The 26,022-nt window shown below is 36.8% G+C and overlaps 1 protein-coding gene across 1 annotated transcript in view; it reads right to left on the bottom strand.

Moving 5' to 3' along the window:
• The window catches only part of grid1b (glutamate receptor, ionotropic, delta 1b), a 395,140-nt gene that overhangs the window by 33,455 nt on the left and 335,663 nt on the right, over positions 1-26,022 (bottom strand). Inside the window, 3 exon segments of the mRNA XM_051124413.1 lie at positions 7,624-7,743; positions 10,380-10,541; positions 17,062-17,235. Of these exon segments, the coding sequence (XP_050980370.1) occupies positions 7,624-7,743; positions 10,380-10,541; positions 17,062-17,235 (456 nt within the window).

A 26,022-nucleotide genomic window follows, 5' to 3' on the forward strand; every position in this document is an offset into this window, starting at 1 on the left:
TGGAACATGTTTTAAAGTCCAAGTCATTTCATTTCCCAATGTCACATTTTGAAAATGAGAAAACCTTTTTTTTTTTTTTTTTTTTTTTTTTTTTCAAAAAGCTTCAAAAAGTCAAAAAGCTCTTATTTTGTTGTCATTTTGTAGTTTCATTTTTTCAATGTTAAAATATGTGCTCATATCCCAGTGTACATCCAGGGACAAATACAGTGTCTTCCACTAATATTGGCACTCTTGGTAAATATGAGCAAAGGTGGCTGTGAAAATAAATCTGCATTGTTTAACCTTTTGATCTTTCATTCAAAAATTCACAAAATTCTAACCTTAAAGCAATGGAAAGTGGGAGGTACTCACAATATGATTATGAACATTTTTTAAATCTCTTGTTCACATTGGCTACAATTATTGGCACCCATTGCAACCTCCATTTGCCAAGATAACAGCTATGAGTTTTCTCCTATAATGCCTGAAGAATTTAGAGAACACCCGACAAAAGATCAGAGACCATTCCTTTATAGAGAATCTTTCCGCATCCTTCAGATTCCCTGCTTCATGTTGGTGTTTCTTCTCTTCAGTTCACCCCAATCATTTTCTAGGGTTCAGGTCAGGAATCTGGGACGGCCATGGCAGAACCTTCATTTTGTGCTCAGTGACACATTTTTGTGTTGATTTTGATGTTTGTTTTGAATCATCGTCCTGATGGATGATCCAGCTACAGCCCAATATAAGATTTCTAACAGAGGCAGTGAGGTGTAGATTTTTTATTTATTGTTATTTGATAGAATCCATGATGCCACATATCTGAACAAGATGTCCAGGACCTCTGCATGGCACAAAAACAGGCCCCACAACATTAAATATCCAGTTGTATATTTAACCGTGGGCATGGGGTGCCTTTTATCCCTGTTTGCACCAAACCCATCTTTTTGCTGACCATAGAAGCCAGCCCCATTTGAAATTGCAGTCGTGTTTGACAACTGAATATGCAGGAGGTCGTTTTGGGGTAAGCGAGGAGGATTTTTCTTGAAACCCTCTCAAACAACATGTGATGTAGGGGCTGTTTAATATTTTATTTTTTAGGCTTCCTGACCCCAAGACTCAGCTAATCTCTTCAATTTTCCAGCTGTGATCCTAGAAGAGTCTTTGGTCACTCAATCTTTCCTGATCACAGTGCATCAGGACAATATAGACACATGTCCTCTTTCAGGCAGATTTGTAACATCTTTAGTTGATTGGAACTTCTTAATTATTTCCCTGATGGTGAAAATTGAGATATTCAAAGTTTTAGCTATTTTCTTACAGCCACTTTCTAGTTTGTGAAATGTAACACTCTTGTTTTGCACGTCAGAACTATATTCCTTGGTTTTACTCCTTGATGGATGATTTAGGAAATCTGACCTTTGTGTTTCTCATAATTATAATCCTGTGGAACAGGAAGTCATAGCTGGACAATTTCCTGCTCCTAGTCACATTGGTGTGCTAAAAAAAAAAAAAAAAAAAATATGGAAATATACATCAGAGATATTTTACTTATTTCTAGGGGTGCCAATAATTGTGCCCAACATGTAGTGGGGAAAAAAAAAAAAAAAAAAAAAAAAAAGAATTTTCAATTTCGTGAATTTTTTGAACGAAAGATCAAAAAGATAGAGATTTATTAAAGCCTTTGCTCATATTTACTAAGGGTGCCAATATTTGTGGAGGGTATTGTATAAGTCATTCATATGTTGATTCATATGTTGATTAAAAAGTTTAAACATTGTGGTGCTATGGCACAGCAACACCACTTCAACCAGCATTTAGTGAAGCTAGTGGCACAGAAATTACACACTCTTAAAATCTCCATTAGCCAGTTGACTGTATAGTAAATGAGTCATTGAGCTTTTTCCAAATGTATGACTGAAAATACTACTGCTTCCTGTAGACAGCAGTGTTAAACACAAATGTCTGGCAACGCTTCACCCTGTCTGTGTCTGTCACGGCTCTGCTTAGAGTGATGATCTGAAAGAGTACGGATGAGAATGAGGAGGCCACCAATTTATCAAATACTGTCAGATTTTTCCGCTTTCCGCCAAAGTTTTCTCTCCGATGACAAATGAAATTGAAGACTTGATAGATGACCGTCTTATCCAGGGGCTCAAGAGACTCAGCGAACAAACAAAAGCATATCCTTCATCTTCTATTTGATGTCTTATCAGTCTTGACCCCAAACTAGACAAGCATTTATGTGTTTGCTCAGACCCCGATGACTTTGGGATAAAAGTTTTTAAATAATAAATGACAAACAGGAATGGTAAAAGCAAACAGGACTCTGTGGACATCCACTGTTTTTGCCAATCTGTGTTGTATGAAACAAGAATTTAACATTCTAGACTATGGCTAAGACAGACTATGATTACACTAAAACATCTAAATTTAGCGAAACAGGCATTTTTTTCCTGTCATTTTAATGTGCTGAGCCAGCGCTGTGCTTTATGCTTGCCATTCAAAGCTAAAACAAGTAATCAAGTACAAAGGCTGCAGAAGACTGAATATAGCACAAAATGGACTGCTTTTATTAGTCATATAGTCTACATATGGTCTAATTTGAAAAGAAAAAAAAATGTTGCTAATTGAATATAGTTCAAGTTAAAATAAAAACATGAATGTTTTGCAAGAAAATGCTATTTTATTCTGACTTTCAAAGTAAATGTTATAACTGAATTGAATTTTATTTTACTTTATTTTTGTAGTAATAGTCATCTTTAGTGAAAAGTCAGTTTTAGTGAAAATGTCCTGTTTTCCCCTCTAAGCTAAGTGGAGTGATATTTCACTCAGCATCAGAAACATCTGTGTTTTTGTCTCCTGTATTCATGGTACCAGGGCATCTAATAGCTTACTAATTCAATAGCGAAAATGGATGTACGCTACGCTTTTGTTTGGTGACAAAGCCTGTTACATGACTGGGACCAAGCCAGAGCTCCAGAAGCTTATCTGGGCTTTGCTATATCGTGATTGGCCATAGCATCTCTTAAACGTCAGCTGTAGGATTTAACTGGACAGCATTAGACCGAACAGCTGGCCCAGCAAAGTCTCTGACACTGTGTTTATCACCACCTTGTGTTTCTCTTTACATGGAAAATGTGAACAACTAAGCAGCAAAACACGCCTTGAGAGGTCCTTACTAGTTATGTGCATTTTAGTCATTTTGACTACTTGAGTAATCAGAATGGTTGATGCGAGTTCTGTTCCTATTTTGGTACATTTTTGTTTCGCTAGTGGACTTCGATCAGTGTGAAATGTTTTGAAGAATCAAATCACACAAAAATCAAGTAATGCAATCAATGTGTTTTCATGATCAATCATTGCTAGCACTTTTGAATAGTCCCAGCAGATCTCAGGAATCTGTCATGTTTCACATATTTTCTGTTTCTTGTAAACACTGCTTAATGTAGAACAGTAAATAACTATAGTTAGTGAACTCTATAAGCGAAATTTGGGATATTGATAAATGGTACTGCTGTGGATTTTTAGACATGGTACTGTCAACAGCATGATATGAAATGGTAATATTTCAGTTTCATGGTTTATATAAAAGAACAGTAGTATATAACCATATATAAAAAGGGACACATATTTTAGAACTCTCAAATCTGAGTGAAATGTGCTATGTTTTAACTGAAAAGAAAATCTTTGTGTTATTATAATTGGATACATTTTTAAATATTGGGTGCATGGCTATGACGATAGACACCCACATTCACATAACACCTATTTTAACAAATTTCAGCAATTTCAGTAATGACTCAGAATTGTTCCATCACAATGTCCATTTTCTTTGTCTCCAATCAGCCTTTGATTCCAAAGTATTATAGTAACAATGTATGCTCCACGTTACATTATGAGATGAGATTTTGATTACTCTAAAATTTTGTCATTATCAGAAAACAGAAGAAAAGGCTAATTGGCAAATTACAATAGATAGAAAATGGACATTTAAACAAGGCTATGCATGTAATAGTGTGGTACACAGGAACAAGAGGAATCAAAGGAAAGTAATAGCTCTTTTCCAAAACATAGATGGAACAGAGTTGGAATAGAACTTTTGCTGTTTACTGTCCATATTGACAGCTGCCTTCTAAGGCAACATCCTAACTGAAATGGACTCTAATAAGAGTGACTGATCTAGCATAGCTAAAAAGCTAGAATGTTGCAAAACTAATGACAGTACAGTAATATGCTTAACAATACACAGTAACTTAGAAACTATACCAGTCATTAGCATATTAGTAGACTGTCTGTTAACACTTTATTTTGGTGGTCCTCAGTGCACATTCTACTTGCTATACAGTAGGTAACTTTGCAATTATTTGTCAACTTATTCTGCTAACCCTAATCCTAAACCTAACCTAACTATCTACTAATACTCTAATGACAATTAGTTGACGTAGTTCCAAAGTTAAAAATAGTTAGCCACAACAATAACTGTGTCCACACCTTTTCGTTGCTAATTTGTCACTGTGTGTCTTTAGTAAATCCTGACCATATTTGTTTAACAGCAGAAGAGCACTAGTGCACACTGTGAGTAAATCTGGCTCTATAACTCAAGATATTTGCACTATTTATTTAAAATAGTGTTGTAATTTTCCCACACACTTTCTTCTCAGTGTTGTTCTCAGTGGTTGTGTAACCCTTTTTACCTTGTCAAAATCAGCTCTGAAAAATTCATCCTGTTCTGGCCAAGGTTGCTTTAAATGTTAATGTGCTCTGCTCGCACCGCCTCTCTCTTCTCTCTGTGGAGTGACGAGGCTGTTTACTTTAGCTGCGTTTAGCCGCTAAACTTGCTAACTAGCATGTTATTAGGAAAGGCGATCGCAAAGATTCATAAAAAACCCTTATACTCACTTCTGCTGTAAGTTAAGCTGGATCACAAATGATTTGTGCAAACATAGATGGATATATGTAGATCGGGGGGCCCCGTAATTCACTGTATCTTCAGCGGCTCAGATGTGGGGAGTAAATGACGACCACTATGTTCATTTGTACATCCAGCAACACAACACCTCAATCGCTCAATCTGAGATACTCTTGTGTAACTTACATACCTGCTCCGGCATCGAAACAATGGAGGTTACTGGGCTGTTACAGCTGATTTAAGGTGGGTCTGAGGTAAGACACTCATGTCAATCAACTATCGTGGGAGCGGCCTCTGTCGGAGAATGGCTCGATTTGAAAAAGGGGATATTATTTTTACAGATTAGTTAAAAACCACTGCATGGATTTTTATCATTATAGGGTAGATGTGTACATATACTGCCAACACACATTAATGTTCAAACAACATGTAAAAGTGAACTTTGCATCAGATGACCCCTTTAAAATCTGAAGTTTAGTCAACTTGAAACGTTAAATTGTACTAAGTGACAAAAATCTGAAGTTTTAAGGCAGCGGGGTAACAAATTATTTCAAGTTGCAACCATATTTTTTTTTTTTTTTACAGTGCATTTGTCCACTATAAATCTACGATTTTCCCACATTTGTCCACTATAATCGTGTTTCAAATTAAGTTAGGTTTCACTTTATTTTCAGTAACCCACTTTAGACATTGTACAAACCTTATTGCATATGCATGTGTAGGAGTTCATATGCAAAATATATGGGAGGAGAGTATTTAAATAAATTATGTAATGTGATTTACTTAAGTTTGCAGTAGTCAGTGGTTTTTACACCGTTATTTAATGCCCAGGAAATGTGTCTCTTTAGCCCAATTTTGCACTTCACATGGATGCAAAGGTTGCTAATTTGCATGACAGATTGCTTTGGTAATTATAGAAATGCAGTGTGTGTTTTTTAATTTAAGTTCTGTCAGTAGATCACCCACAGATCAAAGTTTTCCAGTCCCATTGGTGCTTTTATGGTATTGGGGTCTTACAATAATTTGCCCTGTTTAGTAAATCTGGTCTGTAGACATCTAAGCAAAAACTGGGGTTACTGCTGCAACCATTCCCAGCCTGCCCTATATTTATAACCCACATATCTCCTGTTTCATCTGACTTGATGGATTTTTGGTTACTAAGCTTGTTGCAATACATTGTGGATTTTCTTCGTTTGTAAAGGGTCACATGTGACAATGCCTTTTTTTTCTTCAAAATAAGGTATGATTTGGAACAACCGTACACTCTGGCTGTAACACGCTGAAAAGGCTAAAGGCCATTTACACAGGGTCCAAAAAAGATTAACTCACTCATCATTTTTTCCTCATCCTTTTGTCTTGCTGTTGGAAGTACATGAAAATACATCAGAAATAGAACTGGGTATCCATCTGCTGTTTGTGTGCCAGTGCCAACAATATCATTTATTATAAAGGGCTTCTTCTGCTTTTGACATGACACAACATGACGCCCCATTCACATCCAGTTGTAGACAAAGTGTTCGTGACGTCAGGGCGTCACAAACATTTTCAAATGCTGCCTTGGTAGGCAGTTCAGTATATTTTTTTTTGTACAGAGCTAATATATAGAAGCAGTCAGAGAAAAGCCTTTTAGACAGATGGAGACTAAACACTAAGACAGAACAAAAGCGAACACCAAAACAGGATACTGAGTCACCCCGGAAGAAATCACTTGAAACTTTCCAGCCTTCTTTCACCTGCAAAGGGTTTCTTGTTTAGCCAGGAAATGTATTTGCCTCTGCTTTCAAACCATGACATATGTCAAATTAACAGCACAGCTCGCTGTTTGTCTCCATAGCAGGGTGGAAATGCAGTTGGCTGCATTAATCTCTTCTTGGGCGGCACTGCTTAGAAGACTAAAGCTGGTGCTCTAATAATGAACAACAACAGGACTGAGTACACTTGACGTACCATTAGCTGTCCTTTCCTTTCATTATAACTAATAAATGTGCTTTGTATGAGGGGGAGCCGGTATTGCCAGGCCCCTTGTGTGTGCAGGCAGGGAGTAAATGGTTGTGGCACTGTGGATCCTAATGGCTATAATGTGATACAGTGGGTTCATAATTCAGGTTGGGATGCAGGGTGATTAAATCTTCATTACCAGCAGACTGTTTCCTCTCCTGTAATTTATATTACTCTTTCTTTTAAATGATGGATGGAGCCAAACAGTTTATGGCTACAAAAACAAAGCATGAAAATCAGCAAATACAGCTAAGAAGAGAAGAGAGGACAGAATATCTGTAATGAAAATTACTTGTGATTGTTCTAGGAAAAAGCACAGCAAAGCTAGTGAAAATATCCAACTACTGTAGTAGATATGAAATTGAATGCACAGTGTGCAGAGAACACTGTAAACAGGGCATTTGGGACATAAAGTTTGCATTACAGCACATTTGGCCTAGCCTGTCAGGTCTGCCAAAGCTTTGTGACTCCTCACTGCCGCTTACCCTTGCCTCTCAGGTGTTTGACACAGAGGTGAGGGGTCAAAATGGCAGTCTGGGTACACAGTCTACACAGATGACATGAAGGCAAGTTGTTCTCATTGACAAGTCTTTCAAAAAAGTAAATTACTCGCCAACAGGGAACTCAATTTAAGTTTTCATTTTACCAAAGGTGACTGGTAATGAAAAAAATAATAAAAAATCATGTCAGCTTTTACACCACATGCTAGAAATGAAAGCCTGAGCTATTGAACTCACTCGTTTTATGTCTTTTCCAAACGTCTCGCTGAAGCTGGTTCCCAAAATCTCAAACTGAACATGTGAATTTGATCCATTGTCCATGAAGTCCATAATTCCGGTGAGACCAGTTATTCGGCCCTGTGGGAACAAAACTGTCTGAATCAATACATAATAAAGCAACATAGTAAAAAGAACTGAGCCAGATCAAAGTGCAATGTGCTGTTCCCTTCATGCATTAAATTTTACCAATTACAATTTCAAACCTTTAGGCTTCCTTGGGCTTGACAATAAGTATGGCATCATGGCCCGGGGACACTGGGAGAGAGGTTTGACTCAGTTGGCATTATCGCTACTTGCCCAATTGGAGTAGTGCTGCATTTATACCATACAACTGCTGTTGAGTGAGCAGACACGCACAAGTGTGGGTGTACACCTAGAACAAGTTCTGGTTTTCAGAAACAGCTATAAAAATTTAAATAAATAAAAAAATAAATAAGAAATAAACTAAAATAAAATACATTACTGATTTAAGTTGCACAAACTACAGTTAATAATGTGGTTCATAGAATATAGAGCATGTCAGAGTCAAAGTTTAATTTGAGTTGGAAATGAATAACAGAATGTAAGGTAGTCAGATATTAATACAGATATATTAATTTACTGGGTCTGATGGATTCTCCGAATAATTTATCAGTATGATTCAACAAAAATTCTCTTTTTTTTCTGCATTGGTTCCTTAATACAATTTCATTCAGGACTTTTCAAATACTCAAACATATGATGTCACAATGACAAAACTATACCCATATACTGTTATTCCATGATGAACATGACAACTCCTTTCTATTTAGTGACGTGACAAGCATCAATATCAGACATCTTAGGAGAGAGAATGGGTTTAAATGCAAAACAACAGAAATAATAATGATATTAATAGGGCTGCATTAATCAATCATTTTCCTTCATTTTGTGAATTTTAAAAATAGTGATGCATAATTCATAATCATTGGCTTTCCGTCATTTTGACAGATTAAAATATATCTTGCATGTTGTGCTTTCTTCACACAGTAAATGATGATGGGGAATAGAAAGGATTTGAGGAGCGAATGAAGAGATTCAAGGAGTAGTGCTATGGAATGATGCTCAATAAACATCTCAGTCAAACTAGACCTTGAGAATGCAAAATTTATTTGGACATTGTAACAAAGAATAGAGACGTCATGTTTCAATTTTTTTTTACAAACAAACAAATAAAACAAAACATATAACCTACTCTACCTTCATGAGACACTGCAAACATGCAGTTTTAAAGTTTATGTTCTTTGAATTCACTCAAGAGGTGACCTTGTGACATATCGATCTTCCACTGGCCTATGTCTTCTCATCATACATATTCAATGGTCAGAGTTCAGCAACCTTGAATTTTCACACACACAGTGATAGACATAACATATCTGTATGATCCTGTATTTCTGTTCTCCCTGCCTTTGCATATTGGAAGAAAGAAAAAAATAAATATTATTTGTGCCAATGAACTATAAATAACCATAAATATTTAAAAACTACATGTATATGCCTACAGTAAATCAAGTATGCAATATGTACTTGACTAGTTAAAATATACACATTGCAAGTGAGCAACACGACTAAACTGAAACACTTATAAATAAGTCATAGACAACATATTGTTCCAGAACGTTGCTTGATTTTGTATAAAACACCAGTTAAATAATTCACAGCTCTCAGTTTGTATTGGGTGTATTGGGGTTGATATGCACCACACAAAGCAGTCTATGTAGATTCCATTAATCAAAATAAACAATTGTAACTACAATATTAAGTGAAATAAACCAACAATTACACGTAAAAAAAGTCCTGATTATTAGCTGGTCGATAAATAGCTAGGCAATTCACTGGTTTTGTTGTGAATTATAAACCAGTGGTAATATTATTAACAAAACCTATTAAAATGATAATTGAAATAAAGCAAAAAAAAAAAAAAAAATTCAAATAAATAAATAAATACTAAACAAAAACCTCAGTAAATACTTTTTTTAAATAAACACTGATATAAACTGTAAATTTATCTTGGAATGAAATCGTAAAGTTTTCTTTACTGGTCTAACTGCATCACCTGCTTAAAGTCGTGTGGGTCACTCAACACTTAAAAAGCATCACCATGAAAGACTTACAGCTTTGATCAACCAATAGTTTGACTGTAGAGGGGCAGCGGAAGGTTCAGAGACAAATCTATCGGTGGCATGTCCCTCTCGGGGCCGATTAGAGGCTTTCTGCAGTTCTGTGTGGCTCATATAACGTTAAAAGGGCGTGAAATTGAGGAACACACACTAGACCGCTTGCTGCCCCTGAGAGTTCACAGAGACATGAGCTCGTAAGATGACACATCAACTGCTGCGGACACCACACCAACTATTGTGCAGCTTTCAGTGGCCCCTAAGAGAGCTCTGTGTGAGGACAACCAACAGCTATCTTAGCTTGACCACTGTGCTGGTGTTCAAGAGAAATGTGATTGCAACCATGAGAGGCAAAGGCAGGAAACAACCTAGATGAAAGCAATTTGCATTTCAAAAAGCCATATGTCTGGGACCTGATGTAAAGCAAAGGAAACTATCATCTTGTCACAGCTGCTTTTATTCAACTACTCTCCATCATGCCACTTCTAGTCCTGTGTGCTAGATGTGATATCCCCCAACAGTGTGACAAGGAGTAAACAGAGTCTCTAAAAAAAATTCCTGACATCAAACACATCGTACCTTTTGGATCGTCTCCAGCATGGACCACCCTCCGTTCCAGGGTTTGGTTGATTTCCTGATGCAGTTTAGGCTGGCCATGCTGTGCCACTTCCGGTCTTCTAATTTCCGGTAGAATGCATTGGCCAGCATCAACACGCTATCATAAAGGTACAAATTGGACACCTGAAATCAAAAGGAAATAATAATAATAACAAAAATAGTAACACATATAGCTGCAAGCAGCAATTAAGGGTCCAGGCACAACAGAGGCAAAATGAGGAGCTAAGCATGATATGGAGCGCAAGACTAACTGCAACAATGAGCAATCAAAGCCATTTTACGATGACTTTAGTCAAAATGGCTGACAAATCAGAAATACAACCTCTGGTTATATGATTTAATTGGTTACCACTTTTGACCAATAGGTGGTGCTTTTATTAAATCAATTTTTTGTATGTTGTGATAATGGCACACACAAAGTTTGGTGTCAGTATGTCAAAGCTTTGCAGAGATACAGCCTCAGATGCAGTTTGGCATCATTTGTTGCGGCACTTTACAGAAATGGTTTCGTCTATTGACACAAAATCCATAACTTCTGGTTATTGAATGGTTTATCATTTTCGACCAATAGGTGGTGCTATTACCAAATTGATGTGGTGTAGTCAGTGTAAGGTTTGGTGTCAAAATGTCAAAGCTTTGCAGAGATACAGTCTTAGATGAGGTTTGGCATCTTTCCAGCAAATTCATTGATGTGTTAAATAAAACCTATTGTGTATATCAACACGAAATCCGTAACTTTTTGCCAGCATGGCCTGAAGATGATCAAATTTGGTAAAAATTGGACCAATGGTTGAGAAGGAGTTTGAAACAGTAGGTTTTCAAAATAAATCAAAATGGCGGACAAAAAATTTGGCTGACTGTGGCAAAATTGGTATCTATGTTCTCGGCAGGACCCAAGGAATATATTGAGATCACTTTCATTACAACAGACCAAGTAAATCAAACATTATTAGCATTTTTTAAAATGTCTTTATAACTTTTGACCACAAGGTGGCGTTGCCCCAAAACTTTTTGGGTACTGTCATAGCAAACCAAGTTTCGTAATGTGGCTTGCAAGGAAAAATTGGATATGTTTCGACTAGGGCTGTCAAACGATTAATCGCATACAAAATAAAAGTTTGCCTGATATATGTGTGTGTACTGTGCATAATTATTATGTATATTTATATAGGCCTACACATAAATGAATGTATATATTTAAGATAGCCATTTTTCATATCTCCTGACCAATAGGTGTTCACTGCATGGAAACTGTGCAGGTAGCCTCAGGTCATAGTTATTATAACTCACACCAAGTTTGGTCTCAATATGAAAAACCGTTGCGGAGATATAGCCTCACATCCTTTGTCAAATTTGTTCTGGTGTTATTCAAGAACAGTTTGACTAATCATCTTGAATTCTATAATGTTTTGCCAGCATGGTCTGAAAAAGATCTGAGCCAATTTTGGTGAAAATAAGACAAGCAGTCATTAGTCAAACAGGGTTTGAAAATGTAGGTTTTTCGTACTATGAAAAATAGAGAAAAACTTGACCTTGCGAATTTTAAATTTTGGTGTCCAAGCTATGGAGAGGGACCTGTGGCTGGCAAACCTCATTGACAGGTAGGAAAGAGACAGCTTTCTTGTTAGATGTGCCGATCGTGCAACAGTCGACAGCACATCAACAGCTGATCCCTTGTTGAGTCCATCAGCCTTCGACTTCAACCAGCCGAAAATGTTCTGGCTCTCTCCAGCGGTCCCAAGAGGAGCAAAAGATTAGTGTCGCAGCCCAAGAAACCCCAACCACCCTCCAAGCGTAGAAACTGGAGGGTGCAGCCCAGGAGGCAAGAGTATTTAAGATGTTATTTGCTCTTTTCAGGTGACTAAGCAAAACAGTTCCTGATGCTTTGGTGCTCAGGAATGATGTCCTCAAGGGGTTGCTTTGCTAAACCTGCAACAGGTGTTTCCAGGAGGTAACAGTTCCTACTGGGTGTTTTGCTGTTATTCCATGCAAAAGGGCTTTCAGAGTGCAGTACCTCTACTTTCTACCTTCTTCAACGCATTGCCTTCCTTTCCACGCATTACCGTTTGGCAGCGTGGTGACCAAATGTGCCACCTTGGGTTCTTCGGACCATGGACAAAGGATACAACATCCAGTTTTAGAGATGTCCACCTTGTTGATCTCTCCACCTTGTTGATCTATCCTTGTTTGCTCCTTTCCTGGTTAAGGTTTTATAAGCCAGATTACATTCCAAAGTATTATTTTTTATTTATTATTTTGTTTTAGACATTTGCTATGTTAATTGTCAATCTTGTTATGATGATTTAAAGGTGAATTTTGTAAAAATAAAATAAAATAAAATAGTTTAAGTGAACTTGTCAACCATGTTGCTGGCTATCATTTTACATTTTCAATAGGGCTGGGTTTTGACACAAATTTCATGATTTCATTGATTTCTATTTGATTCTATACAGATTTGATCTGATTTGATAACGATTATTTTGGACATACATCAGGTGTGAACAGGACATTTTCGAAAATACCGTTAAATTCATTCTGTCCATTTACTGGTATGAGAAGTTACAGGTAATCTGCTCTTTGTGAACGCAGAACGAGATGACCGCTATGTAGGATGTATGAGTTCAGAACATTTACTCCGTGATGTTTACAGTAGTCAAGAAATGTCTAATGTTGTCTAATATAATCTAATCTTTTGACATATAATAGGTCATTGTACTATAAAAACATCCTGTAAGCTTCATAACTCAAAATGCAGAAGAAAATCGGCATCACTGCCTTTTTAGCCCCACCCACAATTTCATAACGTTTACCAGAGAGGCGAACGTGCAGGTCCACGCAGAAACCAAACGATAAAGATGGCTCTGAAAACAACAGGATGTTCCGCAGTGCCAGTTTGTGGAAAAAAACAGTCTTTGCATTGCCTTCCTTCTGATCCCAATGTAAAGAAAGAGTGGATGAATTTTTTATTTTACAATTCACTTTAGTTTACAATTCCCATAGCATCAGTGCGCAACGATCTTTGTCTTATTTCAGGGAACCAAGGTTACATAAGCGGCGTGAGAATATTAAAAAGACTGAAACTAAAAGATGATGTTGTGCTGCCTATATTGGATCTGACAGTGATGTTGCAACAAAAGTGTGAGTAACTGTTTTATTATGTGGTCACTATTGCTTTGTCTCTTCTTATAGATCATTTAATATGTACTGAGTTATGTACGTGTTTTAAACCTAAATCACAGCGGTGTCCATTTAAGAGGAATGAATGTACGCTGTTAGCCAGTCATAGCAGTGGCCGTTTACATTCGAGTATACAGTCCTCCACGCCTGTTCAAATAAAGCGATCTGCTATGGCGGATAAAAGCAGGACAGAAAATAGCCTATTACTTCTAAATTATGATGTTTTTTAATGTTAAAATCTTAATAACATTTTAAGTACACCTCAGAGAACAATACAAAGTAAAAAACAAAGGCAGTTTATGACCCCTTCAAGTACTGAGTAATATTTATTAACTACATGTACTTACTAAATGGTTAGGCTTAGGATTATGGTTTGTCTTAGAGTTACTTGCATGCCGTTATACATAATTAATTAATAGGTACTGTGTAACCATGTAACATGCAGCAAGGACACCTTAAAATAAAATGTTATCAAAGTTTTTATAAATAATGAAGCTGTAATACTAACTTTACAATTGCATAATTATATTTCTACTTAAATTCATTTTTTTTTGGAAATATTTAGATGGTGGCTGTCATAAAATTTATTCAAATTTATTTAAACATATATTAAATATTGAAAAACAGTAAAGATTGTAATGAATATGTTATATAGTGCATTTATTTAGAAAAATTATTCTCTCTAGAGTTGATTTTTCTAGCAGACTTACAAGTTCGGTTACCGAATATTTTATCTTAGGTAAATGTGACATTACATGCCATATTGTTTACAAGCTATTATATTGAGATCTTTCTTCAGTTGAAACACTGATTGAGTAATTACATGAAACAGGATACAGATTTCAGTAAGTTGTACTCTTTCTTTTAATATACCTTCAGATATTCATTCATGTTTATTTTTAAATGATATTTAAACTGAGGTGCTACAGTCGTCTGTTACTCCGCATTAAAAATATTGCCAAAACAGCATTCATTGATTGAATATTGTAATAAAATGGACAGAATTTAAAAAATTGTTCTTTCATATAAAAAGTAATGAAACACAAAGCTTATGGCGATCTGGGGTGCGTTTCCCAAAAGCATTGTTAGCCAACTATGGTCGCAAGTTCCGTTGTTACCAACATAGTTCAACGATTCGGTGTTTTCCGAAACCATAATTCAAACGAACATTCGCAAACAGCGTCACAAACTTACATGGTTAGAACTACAGCTCTCGACCTGTGGTTGGAAGCATAGTTCTTTGTTAGTAAGACATATGGGCTCAATTAATTATGCTCTTGGGCACAATAAGCAAACTAACATGTAGTACAATCTATATCTTTCACTCGATCTAAATATAAATGCATTTTAATCTATGCATTTTTAAGCTTCCTCTTGGGATTTAAAATCAATATTGTTTCTTAAAAAAAACCATACAAAGTATTTTTTGGCTATTGCTATAAATATACCTGTGCTACTTAAATTGAATTTAATACTGTTTTTCAGGAATGACCTTTACAGTTGAATTCAAGTTGCACAGTCACTCCCGGAGACCGTCTGCTGAATGTGCATCAGGAAGTGTCATCTGCCCATGACCCACCGGATTCAAATCAAACTTTCATGGCCATTTCTCATCCAAGTGTGACATCTGCTGAGTGTCACAACCTGCTAGGTGTCAGTTATCATTCCAGTTGATGTATAAAACATAGTACCTGTCCCTACTGTACAAACAACCGCTTCCTGATCATTGAATGACGGCCACGCTAGTTGAGCTGACAGGTCCATACAGGAATACACTTGTCATCACACTTTACTGGAACTGACCATCAGCTAAGGCACACTGGAGGTATTAGCAAAAGCTGTGTGGGTGACTCCAGTGATTGCTTGTTTCTTGAATGACAGGGAAAGGCACACAAAGGTGGATGCTTATGTTGACACTGCAGATTTGCAGACGAAAAGCTGACAGGTTTGTCACTGCTGTGAACTAGTGGTTTGCTTGTCAAGGTGATTAAACATCAAAGAACATTTAACCCTCGTTTTCATGAATAATTGAGGTGTAAGCTCACAGAGTATGCGCGGTGTAAATCTCAGCCATCTGTTCTGCAGTATGAAACTAGTGTTCATGTGGGTTCAATGGGTTTTGAGAAGCAGAAATAACTAGGTTTGTGAATAACTGTACAATAAAAGTTTATTGCAAATGAAAATTAAACCAACATGTAAATTCTGTTACATTAAAGGAGAAGTCCACTTCCAGAACAAAAATTTACAGATAATTTACTCACCGCTTTGTCATCCAAGATGTCCATGTCTTTCTTTCGATAAGAAATTATGTTTCTTGGGGAAAACATTCCCGAATTTTTCTCCATATAATGGACTTCAATGGTGCCCCCAAGTTTGGACTTCCAAAATGCAGTTTAAATGCAGCTTCAAATGGCTCTAAACCATCCCAGCCGAGGAAGTCAATTATTTACTTAGCCGAGGATGACAAATTATTACTTTTTAACCTCAAACTCTTGTCTTGTTTAAGTCTGCATGAACTCTGTTTTTTTTCTGGTTCAATACAGTCAATACAGAATAAGTATGTCGATGTCAATAAAGTATGTCGAAAAACTTTTATCTCGTTTTCTTTTTCAACTTCAAAATCATCCTAGATCACTGCAGAAGTACCAACCCAGTGTTTACAAAGTGAACATGCAGAGAAGATCAAACGCCCTTTACAAAAACAGGTAAAACAGTGATGTAGGACGATTTTGACGTTGAAGAAGAAAACAAGACGGAAGTTTTCGATCTACCCTAACTGTATTGACCCGGATAACAGACTACGCATACGCATCACAGGGACGAGAGAAGACAAGCATTTGAGGTTAGAAAGTAAATAAATTGTCAATTTGTTTCAAAAATGACTGATTGTTTCGCTAGATAAGACCCTTCTTCCTCGACTGGGATTGTTTAGAGCCATTTGAAGCAGCATTTAAACTGCATTTTGGAAGTTCGAACTTGGTGCCAACTATATGGAGAAAAATTCAGGAATGTTTTCCTCAAGGAACATAATTTCTGATGGACTGAAGAAACAAAGACATGAACATCTTGGATGACAAGTGGGTGAGTAAAATATCTGGAAATTTTTGTTCTGGAAGTAGACTCCTTTAAGAAGCAGAAAAAATCTTTGTAAATTAAATAACATTTGGATATTAATGGGCTACATAAATGTAGAATACTGAGCTGCTAAAATGGCTGGTTAGGAGCACCTTTATTTGTTTGTCTGGGTGCATGCATGCAAGTTAAAATAAATAAATAAATAAAAGGTAGGCCCAAAGACAAACACTGTTTTACCTGAGAGTCTATGTCCCTATGTTTTTAAAGGTTGAAAATCCCTGGTCTTAGCGCTTTTTTAAAAGAGGTTTAATGGGTTTGAGACTACATATGGATCTGATCTCCCATAAAACATCAGCAACCTAATGATGATGCTGTTTCTATGGTAACTGACCTCTAGCGACTGCAGGTAACCCTCCTGAGGGTCGCAGAGCAGTGAGGAGATGCGGTGGTTGTTCCTCATACAGCTCACGCTGCTGTCTTTCCACAGAGGGAATATCTGCCTGACGACGGTCATCCTTCCCAGGGAACTGTGGGCCAGCTCCATAATCTCAGTATCACTGATCTCCTAAACACAGAAACAGAACACAAAGAGTAATAATTATGCATCTTTATGAAACAATAGTAGCTTGAATGCACAACGTGACATTTTTGATTAAAAAATTTTAATTTTTGTTAAAACTTAATGCATTATGTTTATTATATTATATTATATTATATTATACTGTACTTTCCGGTCCTTTACATTACCAACTGTAGATTTAAGATAATTTTAGGCAAAAATGTACTTGTTTGAACTTAAAATATGTGTTTTATTGATAAAGATAATGCCCATTTGCTTCAGCGTTTTCAGAGATGTGAGCTCCAGGGCATCAGTGGATGTTCAGCGCTCACGATCCCGCCGGGCAGCCTTACCTTGGCCAGCTCTTCTAGAATGTGCTTGTAGCTCTGATGTCTCTTCAGTGGTTAAACATGAGCTATAATTTGTCTTGTGTGTATCTAACAATCAATCTTTAGTCTCATTAATCTGTTATTTGTTCCAGAGCAAACAATTTTGGCTGAGGGCAAAATCTTATAACTTTATATATTTTTCAACTTTGATGCTGTATCAGAGTGCTGCCTTTGTACTCAACACTGAATTGGTTAGCAACTTTTATGATGGCATTGTTGTTTATTTAAAGCCATCTTCTAAACGATTGAAATGTTCTGTTGTTGGATGCAATACTGAACATAGCAGACGTCATTTACTCCTGACATCTGAGCAGCTGAAGACGCAGTGGATTACAGAAGTTTTTGAAGGAAATGTGCCCCCTGATCTGCCTAAATGCGTCTATGCACATTGTTTGTGATCCAGCTTGACCTTCAGAAGAAGTGAGTATAGGGGCTTTTTTTGAAGAATCTTTGCAAATTGCCTTTCCTAAAAATGGACATTTAAACTAATGTTTAATGTTTAATGTTTAAATGTGAATATGAGATTGCGCTGAAGAATGAATGCTGTATCAGATGCAGGTAATCAGTCTCGCTAAGTCCATTTCTCTCTCATACAGTAGTCAACATTTGAAGTGGATAAAATACTTTAATCAAAGTTGTCCTAAAACCAAAACAATAACCATTCTTGTCTTAGGACAATGTTGATGAACTTTTTTTTTTTTTTTGATCCACTTCAAATGTTGACTACTGTAATACTCTACATATTTAAATTAGCTTTCTTTGAAGCAACTCAACGTTCATTCTTTACTAGTTCTAAAATGACATTTTCAAATTAGTAACAGAGGCTTGGGCTCATCTGTTCACTGTAATTAAATTAAAGTTTATCAATTATTTGAGTGTGGTATATACAGTAAGGTTTGCCTGTATTATGAGTATTATGCTGTTAGCTTAGCAGAATGCTAACATCAAAGTTAAAATCAATTCTAGGTCATGTCTCAAGTGCTTCACGTTGAGTTACGACTGTCTTTTAAAAAGGCCTCAGGACAGAGAGAAAAGGAAGAAACAAAAGAAAATGGCATAATGATTATTTTAAAGCATGCAGGACATTGAGGGACGAGGGACTCAGAGAAGACTATGAAACAGTCAATACCCAAGCAATTTTAAAGCAGTATCAGAGATGCTGGGCTGGTTATTATTACAGCAAATTGGGTTATTTAAAAATATATAATGGCAAGCCAATTAAAGGCAATGGAAATGGTTTTCAATATGAGAACAAATTCAAGGAAGAATAAAAGTTGAATCCCTTAAACATTTTTTGAGTGTGGAAATTTGATACAAAGGTTTTTTTTGCCATGAATTTGCAAACTCATTATACATAATAGTTAACTATGTTAAACCTTGTGAAGATATTTGGTAAACATATCCAAATATGACATAAATCTTCATACTGGTACACTTCAAATCAGTAAGCTGTTTTGAAAAACTGCTGAAGAGATGATCTCAGACCAACAGAAATTTTCAATGGCTGGGTAATGCTGGTTAGTAATGCAAAATCAGCAAAAATAGTGCAGCTAGACTAACATGGTATGACACGTGATGCTGACTGACCAAAAAGGCTAGATATTTAACCTGGTTAAGAATTCAATTAGGGACACCAGCATAACTAGAATCCAAAACAAGACTTAAACTGGTCATTTTTATCTAAGACAAAGATTCCCCAAACATCTAACCCAGGAAAAAAACAAACAAACAAAAAACATACCACCTACACTACACCTAACTTAAAGTGAATGAAACTGAAAGTGAAAAGCAAATGTGAGAGAAAAAATGAATTTGCTCTAACAACAATGCCATTTAAGCTTGATTCTGCAAGTGTTTTTCCTCTTTTTAGTCATATTTCACAGGACTAATATTTGCATTGCACATGTATTGCTGTACCAGTGAGCTACTTTTTTCTACACAAGTTTTCTACACATAAAATGTGTGGAAAAAATGTGTACGAATACATTGTGGTAAAAGTGTTCTAAGATCATAACATAGTATTGTGCAATGAACAATGTGAAAATAAGTCTTTATTAACCAATGATCTCAGTTATAGATTTTTTAATCTGTAATAAAGGTTATTAATTATATGAATAGGTATGCTTCTGGAGTTTTGTAAAAATGTAGTAGAGCCACCATGGAATAAATGATTGTGACTTTTAGCCTCTCAGCTGATTAAAAGCATAATTAATGTAAAATACATATTGCTTTAGAAATAAACACAAGTGTGAGCATCAAATTATAAACATATTTTGAGAAAATAGATTTTTACTGATAATACAGATGACCTTCGCACGAATAAATTGATGCCAAAGCTTTAATTGAAAATATTGGTCTTACCAGCAGTGTCTCTAAACATGCATTATAGGGCACTTTTGGCATCTGTTGACATGAGGTAGTATTTAATGTTTTGGGAGTGAGAATGGATTGGTATTAGATGATTTAGTTGACATGCATTTTATACTAAAATATAGAATTATGTTTTAATGTGTTTATTATGCACAGTAAATATAGAACTATATATGAAGAGTTCAGATGCAAAACCAGGTAAATCCATCTGACGTCTTTCTTTAAAATAAAGCATTTTTATCAGGCTCAGATGTATAGGTTTCTATGTAGGTACCGGTACTTCTGATTGGGCTGAGGCTGGTAATTTAGCGAGTTTGAAGAAAAAGTATTTGATGGACGTATAATATGTGTCGAGAGTATTCACTCAGTATCATTATCTCATTTTTGACCGAGACGGCTTTTAGCTGGTTTTGCATCTGAACTCTTCTTATAAATATATGCATGTTAAAAAATATATCCATAACAACCACAGCATGTACATGTAGGAATGCACTTGACAAAATGCTGACAAAATATGCAACTGTATCAGCAAGAAATAATAAAAACAATTTAATTACTACAGAATTCATGTAATTCAAGTTACAGCTACAGTTAGCAAATAAAATCTGTGCATTTAATTTCCCATGAAACAACTCTATTGTTTGTCTTGTTTTATCTTTTTGCATTTACAGTGACTACTTGCAAAGTCAAGATGTCAGATACTGTGTAAATAAATTAGGCTAAACAGCTCTGTTATTGAAATATTTATCATCAAGATGTTGTTCAGCCATTATTTATACTCCAGCCTGAAAACTTTCATAGGTAGATGAAATAGTGAGAGAGTTACAACACTTCAAAAATACCTAAGCTATATTTCCCGCAAAAGATGAAACAGTCAGTACAAAAAGAGACTTTAAAATCTAACATCCTTTTCCCATTCCAATGTATGTCCTGTTATATTCCCCATGTGACTCTTGGTTCAAAGGATATATGTTTACGCTAAAAGCCTACTAGTGTTCTCCCTGCATAGATGGGTTTGTGGTGCTCCTCGTAATTTCACAGTCTGCTGTTTCAAACATCTAGGGAGAAAGCAGTACCTTCTGCCAATACGTTCTCACTCCCAACTTGTCACATATGGACACTTGGTCAGGACTCCTTAGAGTCATTGGAAACCTCTTTAGCATGATTTTTCATCAAGCAGGGAACCCCACTGCTTGCAATCAAGATGCATTTCATTCTTTGTATGCATTTGTAAAAACTGAAAATGCAGTCACGGGTATTTATTGCAAAAACTGACCAGAAAACTGTTTAAAAGTATTACAAACATCTTGTGTCATATTTCAAGTCTTTTGAAGCCATACAATATATTTAGGCAAAGAACAGAATGAAACTTAAGGTTTTAATAATCAAAAAATGATACTGCTGTTAATGCGGTCACATCTGATTCAAAAGATAAATCCAAAGTTTAGCATGACACAATCAGTAATGAGAAACACAACAGCCAGTTGCATTTAAGAGTGAAGGCTGATGTAACACTTCAAGCAGCAATTTTTGAATTTGTTTGTGGTTTGTGATACATTTCTGATGACCTTCATATCTGTGTATACAGATGCCAAGGTCAGGAGTGAGAACGTATTGCTTCTGTAGTGAGTTTTATCTGATACCACAAGCATATAGAGCACAATCTAAGATGATCAGTATATAATATGAATATAATTTGTATGAATTTGTATGATGTGATTTGCTTGAACATGTACAATTTTTAGAAAAAAATAAAGTTAAAAGTTCACCCCAAAACCTACTTGTTAGAGGGTTTTAACCAGATCAAACAAAAAGGTATGAATGAGATTATACAAATTCATACAAATTGGTGGCTAATTCAAAATAAAGTAAAATTAGCCACCAGGAGATTGTGATGGATGGGTCTAATAAAAGTCAAGTCATTTGCATGTAAATGTGGTGGAAATTAATGATCATCAAGCTAAAAAAATGGCCAGTAGTAATGTCGACATGAACTGAAATGGAACATGAACAAATTGTTCTTTTGAACCGGTTCTTGTCAGTAAACACGGTGAACCCAGTCGGACTAAACAGTATTCTGCGGCAACACTGATCCACAAGCCATCCCTTACAAAAAAAAGAAGTTTATTCAAGTCTGCTATTAGTATACTTCTTTTAAACTAAAATAGGAAAGTACACTTTTAGTCTACTTTTTATATACTTCTCAGAAATAGACTTTATGTACGTAAGTTTATAAGTTCTTTATAAAAATATAATGTACTAGAATAAAACGTTTTTGTTTACAAGCAAATATCCTGTTCTTTCTTTTGATGTTTTGTATGTCCAGATATTCATATAACAAAATATATAAAAAATAATACCTACATAGGGACATAGTAGTATACATAAAGTATGATGTAAAGTTCACTTAAAGAAAACTTACGAGTATACTATACAGTGTAAAACTACTAAACTAGCAGTTTACTGAGACTATACTTCAAAGTGTACTAAAAATGCTAACTATTAGTATACCTATACATTCACTTTTATTATAGTTGCAGTACAAGCTAAAAACGTTGTAAACTAGTTGTGTACTCAAAGTTTACTACTGTTATACTTAAATTATACTTAAAAGTATACTTTTACATACTAGAAAGTGGGTCAATTTAGTCCCAAGTAGTATTAAAATAGTTCAATATTCATCATATATTATCAATGTAGCTGAAGCATCATTGAAAGTAACAGTGATAATAATAAGAATCTGTATTATAATGACTTAAAGGGTTAGTTCACACAAAAATTACTTACTCACTCTCAAGGCATCCTAGGTGTATATGACTTCCTTCTTTTAGACAAATCCAATCAGCGTTATATTAAAAATGGTTCTGGCTCTTCCAAGCTTTATAATGGCAGTGTTTCTTTTCAACAGTCTAAAACAAGCCCAGTAAAGTGCATCCATCCATAATAATCATTTCTATTTTGGGATGAACTAACCCTTTAATAGGTAAAGGTGATTATGGCTGCATTTACACTGCAGTTCATGATGCCCAATTCCGATTTGTAGACTTTTTTACATCTTCTGTGTCACATGAACCATGTAATGTAAATAGGGCCTATATGGCTTTATTGTGTTTGCGTGTACACACACAATGACAGCTGCAACTGTTATAGAACTGCTGAACATATTCAGGTTAACTGGGTTGTGCTTTGGTATCCCAGTAAGTCATTTAGAATCATTATAATTACTTTCTCATGTGTTTTTATATTATGGATAGCTTCTTGTAACACCACAAAACCAAAATGTTAAGGCCTGAGGTAGTGTATCATTAAAACCCTATATTCAATGCAAAAGCTACTGTTCAGCTAATGAGAAAAGCCATGTGCACTTTACGTAGGTGAGTGACAGTTTTTAAATGATTATTATGACATTCTGTTCTTGGCTCATATACTGCATGATATCTCAGATTCAAAATATGCTCTATGCACATGTACTTTTTAAGGTCAACTACTATCATTGCAGAGCAATAATTTGAAGACAATTTTTATAAGCAAATTAGTTATTTGAAGTTTTCAGACTCACTATTTGTCAAATGAGTAGCAATGCAAAGATTCAAATTCACTTATAACCTACACATTGTCACATTGTGTAGTCAACAGGAGGAGACGTTAATATTTAACAGCAGCATGTGGTGCTTTACAGCATGTTTAACAGGAAGGCATCATCCTTCACAATTAACTTAAACTAAATCTGGGCCTTCCGCAGCTCACAGATTGACTTACCCGAAATTTCAATCACATGCAATCGATTAAACACCATCTGCCTTTGTGTAATTTGCTTTTAACATGCATCAAAGATGATTGGCGAATGTTTTGTGCTGGCTATAATGGCTTCAATATGTGGGAATGCTTCTCCCCAGGAGAGGTGATCTGCTGTATTTCAAGCCTCTGTTTATCTCATTATGGACACAGCATTTTAAACTGGCCTTTTCTTAGTAGGTTGAATAAAATTGCATCATTTCATCTCCATTTTTATGCTGATTTGATCCACCACCATTTCTAATTCCTAGCAGCAAACGCTAGCCTCTTCCTACACTATTTTATTAGTTTGCCTTAATGTTCAATCGTTAGTTATTCATGATAATGCTTTAATGACTATACAATGAACTATTTCACGCAATAAACAAATACCGATTTACTACAGGTTTGCACTTAATAGCACTCTAAGAAAATAAGCTGATCTACTAATGTGGTCTATTAAGGATTGTTGCTTTTGTCAGTCATACAAAATACACATCATAATACTGTTTTAACACTACAACAAAACTGTTATAATGCTGTTTTTTCCCCTCTTGACCATAGATGACAAAATCTTGTTGATTTGTTTGGAAAATAGTCATCTGTGACATAGTATTAGGTTGAGTAGATGTACTTGCTACAACTCGAGGCAGTGTCACTGCAGTTGGGGAATTCAGGAATTCAGCAGTGGAGACAGTGCTGAAGCGGTCTCATATGAAACAGCCCCAATGATGTGACTGCTACTGCACCTGCCATTTGCTCCAGGAGCTTCTGAAACAGTTTCAGTGGGGCCGCTGTCCTGCCTTTGAATGAATTCAAGCAGTTCAACGCAGACTGAAAAGGTTTCTATGTGAGGTGTGCTGTCTGTTTGACCGAATACAGCTTTATCCCAAGAAAAAAAGATCTTCTGCACAGGGGAGAGTTTGCTGTTTTCCCAGTTGACCCTGAAGACCAAACTGGCTGAGGTGACTGAGCACCAGATCCCTGTATTCGCACAACTGATCCCGTGACTGTTTCAGTATGAGCCAGTCGTCAGGATAGTTGAGAATGTGAATGCCTTGTTCTCTCATGGGAACATGGCAACCTCCATGACTTTCGTGAAGACGCGGGGAGACAGCAACAGCCAGAAGGGAAAGACCTTGTACTGATATGCTGCCTGCCTTCATATCGGCTGGAGGGACCGGCTCTTTCATGTCCTTCGCAAGACATGACCAGCGTCAGCCTTCACTGAGGTGAACTGGATGCCCTTGAACTCTGAGACCATGCAATGTGGGACCAAAGGAACCACAGATGTACCTGCAGTGGGGCAGTGAGGTGGAACACAGGGACCTGGCTTGGGGGGGCTCCATGGCAGTCCAAAGCATGATCTGGGTATCTAGTGCAACACTTACCAGGTTGCACGGTAAAGCAGAGGATGCGTACGAAGGCTTGGTTGTGCTCTTGAACCGCCCACTCTTCCTGCTGGCAATAGAGGAGGATGAGAGTGGACCGTCCACTGCTTTGCGATCCCTTTTGGAACCTGCTCTTCTACTGAGAATTCAGGTGCAGCGGGAACAAAATGGAAACAAAACAAAACATTGTCCACCTGGCCTTTCTCTGAGGGAGGAAGTGGTGTGCTCACCATCTCCCGAAGAGCTGCTTCCTCCATCTCTGGGTCGCCCGTCTCAGGCCTTCTTACCTTTTGATTTCCGCCAGGTTTGGCAGGGGCCTAGAAGGGCCGTGTAGCGACTGGCTCCTTGGCGCTACTTGACTGAAGGTAGCTGCTGCAGCACGGGAGTGGGGCCAGATGCAGCGGACTGCGCTTGGCGACAAGCAGACTGATGCGCTGCGGCTGGAGGTTGGGTGAAGGCAGCAGCTGTCCACTGGGGCAGGATGCGCTTAATTGCCTCAGTCTGCTTCTCTACAGCCGAGAACTGCACATGGGGGAATTCAAAAATGTTGTCAAGACACAGCTAGAGATGGCGTTCCTGGACCTTGAGTGTGGACATTGGACGACCCAGGGAATGTGCAGTGAACTTCGTCGTGCAAAGCGAGAGGTCATTTGCCGCCCATAGCTTTTTCAGAACCACTGGGTCATGACCACTCTGATGCAGGTCCTTCAGTGTTTTACCCTGATGAACCTGCAGCAATGCCATAGCGTGCAAGGCAGAGGAAGCCTCTCCACATGCCCCGTGAACACTGCCACTTAGACTGGACGAGTACTTACAAGTCCGGGAAAGGAGACACGGTTTGCCCTGCACAGTTGGTGTCCTGCTGTTGA

This window comes from Labeo rohita, chromosome 12, assembly GCF_022985175.1.
Source record: "Labeo rohita strain BAU-BD-2019 chromosome 12, IGBB_LRoh.1.0, whole genome shotgun sequence".
In the NCBI taxonomy this organism is placed as follows: Eukaryota; Metazoa; Chordata; class Actinopteri; order Cypriniformes; family Cyprinidae; genus Labeo; species Labeo rohita.